Source organism: Parasteatoda tepidariorum, chromosome 5 (genome assembly GCF_982258835.1).
Source record: "Parasteatoda tepidariorum strain Cologne lab strain chromosome 5, Ptep-v5.0, whole genome shotgun sequence".
Taxonomy (NCBI): domain Eukaryota; kingdom Metazoa; phylum Arthropoda; class Arachnida; order Araneae; family Theridiidae; genus Parasteatoda; species Parasteatoda tepidariorum.
The window spans coordinates 23,242,807-23,252,930 of record NC_141759.1 but is presented as its reverse complement, the minus strand read 5'-3'; the positions used below and the strand labels follow the sequence as shown (position 1 = coordinate 23,252,930).

At 30.1% G+C, this 10,124-nt stretch overlaps 1 protein-coding gene across 1 annotated transcript; it reads left to right on the top strand.

The window, feature by feature from the left end:
- The first annotated feature begins 3,494 nt into the window (after positions 1 to 3,494).
- LOC147808686 (uncharacterized) lies at positions 3,495 to 3,983 on the top strand. Its single transcript, XM_087162681.1, has one exon. It carries the CDS (start codon positions 3,495 to 3,497, stop codon positions 3,981 to 3,983), a length of 489 nt encoding a protein of 162 aa, XP_087018807.1.
- Positions 3,984 to 10,124: the final 6,141 nt, after the last annotated feature.

The following is a 10,124-nucleotide window of genomic DNA, read 5'->3' as shown; positions in this document are numbered from 1 at the left end:
AACTATAATATCGAAATATACTCAAAAATTTGTTTTTTAAAAAATTTGTAATATTTTAAGAAAAAAATTTAAAATAAACATTAAAAAATTTCTAAAATCACGTTGCTTTAAAATTTTTGTTAGAAATTGTACTAAAAAAATGCTTGACTAAAGAAAGCGTTTTAGTTATTTCTTAAACTGTTGTTTGACATTTGAACTTCTGAAAATACTTATTGTTAGCATTGAAATTTTAGGGAGAAAAAAATCAAGCATAATTTTTTTCACTGTTTTGAGATTTTTTTTAATAGTAGCTAAGTGTTAATAATTAGCTAAGTATTATTAATTTCTAAATATTAACTAATATATTCTGTTTTATTCATTGATCATTATTATACTCGTGTTTTTTGGTTTTATTCAAATAATATTTTAAGTTACCCTTATTGATGCAATTAATTCTAATTCAAAAACTTTTTACATATTTATGTGGCACTTAAGACAAATATTTTTCCGAATGACTTTTTCATAATTTAGTTACATACACAATGGTAAATGATAGGCTATAAATAAAATCCGTCATCAAAAATAAAAACAATTGAGGATATTTTGAAATTGTAAATTTGTTCAACTGTAAGTATTAAAAATATTTGTAACGAGCTCAAGTCAAACACGAATTTGTGAAATAAAAAGAAAATCACGAATTACCCTTATGTCTAGAACGAGAACAGTGAAATTGTGCAGCTAAAAATTCTGCATTAAATTCTTACATAAAGTATGACAACTTGGCATCCTTGCCTTCTAAGTTAGGTTTAATGTAAGAGGGTTAAAAAAGGCAAAACATTAATTGCAGAGAATTTTTTCCAAATCTAATTCAATATAACAAAACGATTTCAGATTATTTAAACTAACAATTATTTAAAATTATTTAAAACTAACAATTTATTTCATGCATTCTGCCTACTTATTAAACTTTTTTATTGCACGTTCTTTTGATGCTTATTGTACCCTTAAAACTAAAAGATTTTATTTGAATGAAGTTACGCATTTTATCAATTGCAAATATACAATAAAATAATTATAAATAGTTGAAAAGAATAAAATAATCCTAAATATAATAAAATAATTAAAAATAGAAAGTTACAAAATTTTGTCAAATTAACTAACGCCTCATTAATCATTAGTTGGTTAAATCTAAAAGCTCAGGACAGTATAAATATAATTTCTAAAGTTTCATGATCTAGTGATGAAATTTCTGAATGAATCAATTACAATTATTCAAAAAAAAAACAACATTCAAAGTATGATTTTTAGAAAAGGTAATAAATAAAGATGTATTTGATTTGTAATCTGATGTTATTTTTTATTTAAATAATATTTCTTATACAATACTTCAAACAAGTTTAAAATAAATACTACATATTAAATTTTTGAAGAAAGTTCAAAGATTAAAATAAATAGATATTTATTTTAGGCTACGTAATTCTCGAAATGAAAGAAGAACTCTATGAAAGAAGTCACGATCCCCAAGCGAAGGGAGAACGATAAATGAATAAACAATAGCCATTGATCACTTTCTTATAACTATCGATACAGAACGTCACTTCCTAGTAGGAGGGTCTAAACCTTTGTTCGAGGGCTGGGATTCCCTTCACTGCTCTCTTCGGGGTTTGCGAGTTGAGGATTTTGTTTTACTGTCAGACGAGGGTATAGAATAGACTCCGGGTAAGTGACGTCACCGTCCACGTTCGAAGGCTGTGATTTTAGGGGTCTTGGTCTTCAATGGCAACCATCTTCTGATTGCTTTGCATTCGACGTGACTAAAAATGTATCTGCATCAGTTACGAAACGACAACTCTTATCTGAACTGTCTAAAATTTTTGAACCATTTGGTTGTTTGTCACCAGTAACAGTTAAAGGAAAAATCCTAATGCAAGAGCTATGGAGGAACAATCTAAACTGGGATGAAACTTTACCGACCACGATTCAATGGGAGTTGTTGGCTCTGTCCTCTAAACTTACAGACTTCCAAGGTGCATAGTACTGAAGAGCTCCATAAAATTTGAAGTCCTTGGATTTTTCTATGCATCGGGGAAAGCCTATGCCAGGGTAGTTTTCTTATGAACTAGTGACAACCTGGGAAATTCGATGACAAGATTAGCGGTAGCTAAAACTAAAGTTGAAGCTGATTTCCCTGCCTCGACTGGAGCTATGTGGATCATTACTTTTAGCTCAATACAACAGGTGCTGGAATCCATTTCCTTGAGATCACCAATCATTCACTGTTGGACAGATTCCAAAATTACCTTAGGTTGGATAAATAGTGGTCCTAGCGATGGAAAACGTGTGTCGCCAATAGAGTCAGCAAGATCCAAGATATAATTCCCCAAACACAAAGGCATCACATCAATGGCGAACATAATTCAGCAGATTGTGCTACCAGGGGAATCACTACCATCGTCTGTTTTGGGCAGGTCCATAATTATCCAATATCGACACAAGTTCTTCAGTTAATGATTTGACTGAGGAAACACTAAGTGAAGTAAAACCGGAGAAAATTCATCACACTATCCAACCTGAGAACACAAACATCTTTCCGTTTGTCAAATACTCAAGTTTGTCGAAACTACAAAGAGTATTAGCCTATTGCAAATGTTTTGCTTCTAACGCTCACCCTGGTACTACGAGACAATATGGATTTTTAACAGCTCAGGAATCAACCTTGATTCACATCATTCGTCAAGCGCAGAAAGATGCATTTCAAGATGAAATTGATTAAACATAACAATCTCAGTTGCAGATAAAAAAAAGCTCTTCTAAATCCTTTCTTGGACGAGAAAGGAATTCTTCGAGTAAGATGGAAGACTACGTCACAGTAAGCTATTAGAGACTGAACGGCATTCAATTTTACTTCCCAAACACCACAAGCTGACACATTTGATACGGTCTGATATTCATCTCAGGTACTTGCATGCTGGTCCCCAAACGATGCTTTCAGTGCTAATTCGAAAGTATTGGATCATTGCAGCTCTGGATGTTGCAAGGCATCACGTTCGAAAACGCGTCATTTGTTGTTGACCTAAAGATCAAACCATGGAACAACTTATGGGAGATCTACTTAGAGCAAATTTACCATGCAGAGCCTTTCTAAAATGTCACGTGAGCTATGCCGGTTCATTTTTACTAAAGGCTTCGAAAGGAAGAGGTAGATCCACCTACAAGGGGTACATCGCACTCTTCGTGTGCTTTGTAACATGAGCTATTCACTTGGGGCTAGTGGGGGATATGGCTTCAGAGGCATTCATTGCTGATCAAAAGAGGTTCATTGGTAGACGTGGGCAGTGTACTGTCCACTATAGTGACCTATCTCTATAGTGACTGTGATACTAATTTTGTGGGTGCATCCGAACTGCTGAAAGAAGATTGCAACTGGAGGTCTGACACAGATAAAGTATGCCATCATCTAGCCGACAATAACCTAAGTTGGCATTTCAACATTCCGACATCACCTCATGTCAGCCATGGGTGGCATCTGGGAAGCAGGTGTCAAATCCATGAAATACCATCTACGCTGCTTTCTGGGACACACCATACTTTCTTATGAGGAGTTTTGCACGCTTCTTGTGCAAATTGAAGCGTGCTTGAACTCTAGACCCATTACAGCGATTTCAAGTGATCCCAACGATGTAGCTCCTTTGACTCCCGGCCATTTTCTAACAGGACAATCTTTAATATCAGTACCAGAGAGGGATTATACATCTCTTCCTGACAACAGCTTATCTAGATGGAATTTGTTACAAAAACTTATTCAAACATTTTGGGATCGGTGGAAATCCGAATATCCGTCCCGACTGCAAAATCGTTCAAAATGGTACGCCAGACGACAAAACATAAAGGTAGGTGATTTAGTAATCATAAAAAATGACAATTTACCACCACTAAAATGGAGCTTAGGAAGAGTTATTGGGACATTTCCAGGTAGGGACGATAAGATACGAGTTGTATCTTGAAAAACTGTTAATGGTACAATTGAAAGAACAATTGTAAAGTTATGTTTATTGCCTCTTGATTCTAAAATTTAAATATCACAATTATTTCTAAAGTGTATAGTCAATAATTAAACTAAGTTATTGAGAACAATTTAGAATTGAGTTTCGCGTGTTCTTTCGATTGTCAAAATTTATACTCTAAGATATTTGATTTTGTGATTTTAAATTTATGCTTGTTTAATTTTTTTATTAGATATTCTTAAGATTGCTAAATTTAATACTTCTTGGAAACACTACTCTGAAGTGCTTTTAGTATTTTAAATGTTTTGAACAAGTCTGGAATATTGTGAATTTGTTTACAGTTTCTTGCATAATTACATAATTAAATTTATTAATAGTAGAAGTTAGTTACTTCAAGGGCGACGGTATGTTCAGCCGTAGATGAATATTCTAACAATAACTTGTTAGAAGAAATCTTTTCTTATTTGTTGATTTGTAACGCATGCGCTCTGAAACTCTTGCTTATTAGAATATTTTGCCTACTTGTCAGTTGGATTAGCGATTTCGTATAGCGTGTTTACCTTAGAATTCAATCGTCGAATTCTTCAAAGTTTTATTTATTCTTAGTACTTTAGCTTTATGCGAGCTTCCGGGCTCATAGTTTTTTCCCCTATTATTTTGGAAGTTCCAGTATGTGCTAGGTCTGTTTTTATTTTAAAGTTTATAATAAATAGTTTACTTTGACCATTTAGTTATAGCATTATTCGATGGCTCATATTAGTTTAATTCGCATTTGTATTCCCTAAATTAATAACCCCTTTATCCACTTTTAGTTTTAACTGTCTTACATTATTAATCAAAGTAATTTTGACTGTTGCGTTTTCTTTTTAAGAATTGTCCCAGTAATTTAATTTGTATAAATAATATAGAATAATGTAAAAATGTTATCTAGAATATGTATGAAGGGCAATGATTGAGAAACACCTTAAGTCATTTTTATATAGTGTCAATAAAATAATTTTTTTATATTTCAGAAATGTACTTTATTGCTCTTATATGATAATCAGATGCATACATAAGACCCAAAAGCATAATCCTGGTAGGAATATTAAAATAATTATAATTTCTCAATAAAACACATATATTAAAGATAATAAGTTGAAAATGTAAAATAATTTACTTGCCATGGAGACCAATATTTTATAATTACGTTCTGCTTTAAGAACAATTCCTTACTGGCATGGGTTAACTAGATGTCGACGATTATGAACCACTCCGAAGGTTATGACTTCATCAGTAGGAGAGAAGTATTCATCCGACTCTAGACCAAGGATCAAATTATATGCTAAAATGTTTAAGAAGAGTCATAAATTACTAAAACCTTCAAAATAAAAAATTCCGTTAGTATGCTAATTCTTGTTTTCTTACATTTTTTACAGCCTCGAGTCAAAACTTTTTTTTTGAACTCATTTAAACTGTTTTACTTTACTTATTGTTTTGAACTCATTTTAATTGCTTTACTCATTTAAATTGTCTTACGTTTCTCCATTAACGTAGTCACCGACAGTGCTCGAGTCATTTGACAAAATGAGCTCTTTTTATGTAAATCCAATATTTTGAGCAACCACGAGCTTAACGTAAGTGTTTCGTAAAGAAAAGTCAACACCTTAAATAACTCTTGATTTAATGATTTAATATTCAAGTATTAGGATTTATTCCCAATGATTTCGAAGATTAACCCTATATATGCTAACTGAATAGTGTAGATTATGTTTTAAATTATGAAAACAGTAAAAAAATAACACTTTCCTTTTTCTTAGATGGTTACCTGACCCTCAAATTATGAGAAGGTAGTAGCCACAATACGAAAGATATGACTCCATCAGCTTAGGAAGAAGAGGTCCTAAATTTTAATTTAATAATTTATGCTTGCCTTGTCTTTTTTCGACACATTTTAAAGCGAATTCCAAAATTTTTGCTCACAATTATAAAGCATTTTATTTTTATTTTAAGACAACTCTTACCCAAAGATAAAAACGGATCTCTTAGAAACACTTCCAAGATTTATCATGAAGTGATTTGTTTTACGTTCTCTTTTCTGATTCCTAAGACTTCGATAGTGTTTTCATTTTCTCTGTGCTTAAATAGTCCCAAATGTGTTTACGTTCAGACTTTCTTTCATTTGTTACGGTGTCTAATTGTATAGTTAAAAACTGCCATTACGGAATTAAATTCATTTAAGAATGCCAAAATTATTTCTTTAATACGTTTTTTTTTACTGTTTTTGTTTCAACTTTTCTTTTGAATTTATTCAGAAGACCAATCTCCAGACCTAATTGGTCTTGAAATTTGGCGATCTACAACGAGTAATAATTTTAGCCCGCGACCATAAAAATCTTTCAAAAATATTAAAAATGTTTAATAAAGGTTTTTGTTCGCAGTTGTCTTGTTAAAAATAGAACTCTCTATGATTCTGCTCACGATTTTATTGTTCGTTCATTTAAGTTTAATTATTTTTTTCATGCAATATATTTTACGGTGAACTTTATATAAAATGAACTGAAAATGAACAATCAAGAAAATGAACTGAAAATAAATCAATTTGATTTTTTCAAGATATACTCCATGTTTCATTTTTTATGATTATTACAAAACTATACAAAAAAATGTTTTTCTTTTTTTTTTTAAACAATTATTCCATTATTGGTAAGCTGTGTCTTTTTTTTACTGATTTTATGACAAATTCTTATAGCCACCATTAAGAATTACTTTACTGTAGAGCAGGATTTGAGAGTGCTATGTGGAAACAACTATAAGAAAATTTCTCTTAAACTTTAAAGTTAACTCATACTTGCCTAGACTGTTTGAATAAATATCATCTTTTGAAAACGGCTTGTTTATTTGGGAATCAATCGTGTAGCAAAATGTTGCCCTTCGTTTTCGTGAGACCATAGGAAACCGACTAACGCTAAAAAATAATATTTCAATAGATTAATAATTTTCAATAAGGACAAAATATTAAATAAAAAGATTTCATTTACTGAATTTGGTTATTGAGTATGAATCATTGATTTATAGCAGATATATTTTCTCTCTCATTGATTCGATTTCCCTTTTCTATTCATTACACGACTCAAAAATTTCCCACTCATTGATTCAATTTCTCTACACTAATAAAATGCGAGTTTAAATAACCGTACAAAATACTAGCAATATTAGTAGAACTTCCGAAATATATACCAAACGGTAAAATCCAGTTTTACCGAAATATATTGTACCGTAATTTTCTCAGTAAATAAAATCATTGTAAGAAATAATTATTACAGTAAAAATTAGGGTGTAAAAATTTTACTGTAGAAATTGATATTACAGTAAAAATCAACTGGCACCCTGGGAGCTGGTACATTTTCTCACAATTTTTACAGTGTGTACCAGAATTCTTTCTTTGCATATCAAGAAATATTATATGATACAATCTTGTGAACTGAATGAAATGTGAAAGTTGACCTATTAACAAAAATATTAGTAGAATGCAGTTTTCTAGTTTAATAGTGTTTGTTGAACATTAAATATCGACCGATTAAATATCGGCAAAAAGATTATATATTAAGTTATATTTAATAATGTCCTTTTTTTGACTCCCAAAAGTGGTAGAAAATCAGTTTTTGTTTTCAGTAGTTAATTAATAGTTACAACAAATCGATAAATTATTCAACAATATTTATTGTATTCCTACAATTTCTGCTCATGGGGTAATGATTCTGATCCTATTGAATTATTAATTAAAGCTGGCCCTTTCTCTCAGTAAAGATCTCCATTTCATCCTAAGGTTTTTTTCCTCTTTTTTCAAAAATATTGTTCAGTTTTGTGTTTTAAGAATTTTTTTTCTCATTTGGTTACTAAGAAACAATCTTTTTCAATAATTTTAGTTAAAGACTTTATTTATAAATTAAACATCAGTAAAACGAATGTTTATGTTTTTTTAAATTTAAATAAGTGTTAAACACTAAGTATAATCTTTAAACCTAAGTTTAATCTTTAAATTTTGATATAAGTCAATACAAAATGTGAAATTTGTTAGTAATAAAAAAGCGAGTTTTAAAATAAAAGATTGTTTTCTCTAATATTTAACAGTGAAAGTATTAAAAAATAGCTTGATAAATTATTAAAATGCATACAGAGGTACCTTTTCACCACAAAATTTTAATTTTCGTTAAAGACAAAATTTTAAACCAACGGGAAATAGAACGGGAACAGAAAGTGCGAATCTATATATAATGTAAAAGAATACAAATTGATTATAAAGTTAAATTATTTTATTCCGAAAACAAACGAAGAAATACAGATTTATATAACACGTGATCAGAACTAACAGATTATCTTTTTCATTTGATTTTCATGTATTACATATTCTTGGTGTGACTAAAAATACAAGCATAAACTATAACAGAAAATGTAAAGTGACTCTAGCGAATGTTCCCCAACTTTAAATAACGTCAAATTCAGATCATATGCTAACTTCTGGAATCAGATAGATAACATTTTTAATTATTTGTTTCATGCTCTTTAATTTCGTTTAAAATTTGATTAGATAAATGTTCATAAAGAGTTGCTTAGTTAGATGTTAGAAAGATTAATATCTAACTTATTTGTGTGCGTTGTATCCCTGGTTTAGATACAGAACATAAAAAAATGTGTTTGAATAATTATTGAATTTACATGGGAGGTACCATTTGGTTATTCTTTAACCATTTCAGGTTAAATTATTTGTTATTTTTCTGTAGTAAACACATTATTAAATGCGATTAAAAAAAATAATAATTAATAAAAATAAATAAAAAAATAAAAATAATTAATATTTGTTATCGGTTCTTAAATTATGTATATTTAAATGAACTTGCTCTGAAAAATTACCAAATATATATATATTGTTATAGTTTTATTAATCACTATTTTGTGTCGAATAATTTATTTTGTCTTAGTATGATACATGATGCGTCGTTATCACGTTTTTGAATAAAAGTGCTCAATTGCTCTTGCTCTTTGTTCAATTTTTGCATACAAAAACCAAAATATTTCTTGCAAGTTCAAAGTTTATTAATATATTTTTTAGCATAGGGTGCTCGAAACACTATTTTTCGTTTGTAATCTAGCGCCGGTCTTATAAGAAACTAATAGCTTTAAACTTCATTGATATGCTTGATAATTCGCTAAACGTAAAAACTTTTAAAGTTATAAGCTAATTCGATTGAAATTATTTGAGAAATATGAAGTATAGTATCGAAGTGTTTTCTTATTTTTGCCCAATCCTTGCATTTATGTTCAGTTTTTGATCTTAAAAAAATCATGAAGAAAGAGTTTGGGAGAAAGCAGATGCAAACAGGATTCTTTTCAGTACATCGTACACTAATAAAGTACGGACAATTTTAAAAATATTGCATATGACTCTATGGGAAAGACAAAAGCAAGGAAATGTATTTTAAAAGCCTTTTGGCAGACTTTTGGTTAAATTAACAATTAAATACGATTCATTCTTGTTGGTAGTAAATGTGATAAAATTTTACAGTGATGCTTTTGAGCAGTGGTTCTTAAACTGGAGTCCACAAACTAATTTTTTATGCTATTTAAAATGTTATTACTTATTTTTATTCAAAATTGAAGTCATCTTTAATTTTGAAAAAAATATGTATTACTTCGTGCCTAGCGTCCCAAAAATGAAATATTTTGATTTTTATAAAATAAATAGATACATTTTAAAGATACATTTTTTGATATTTTCTTACGTTCAGTTAGCACTGTTTACCACCATTAAGCAGAATATTAAGTTGGAGAAATATCATATATTAATTGGTCAAGAACTGATTTCATAGCGCGCCAATAAGATAACTATTGTATTTTTCTCTAATTTCTAATCAAATTGCGTCTGCGCACTACTTGAAGACGTTGGTATAAACGGCACACTCTCTTGCACCCATGGAATGGAATATACGTGCTGCCTACCACCCCAGGTCGATCAGGAGTGGAATCATAGACTTTTAATATAGGCAGACTGCTTACGATGCATTACGCGCGGAAACCAGCAACATGACTCGTTGACGATTTCAGCTTTTTTGTGGAACCACGCAATATTATTTCGACTAAAAGTCTTCCTTTTCATAATTT

Excerpts from the sequence above, each read along its gene's own strand:
- LOC147808686 (XM_087162681.1), top strand. The coding sequence starts at position 3,495 with ATGGGTGGCATCTGGGAAGCAGGTGTCAAATCCATGAAATACCATCTA.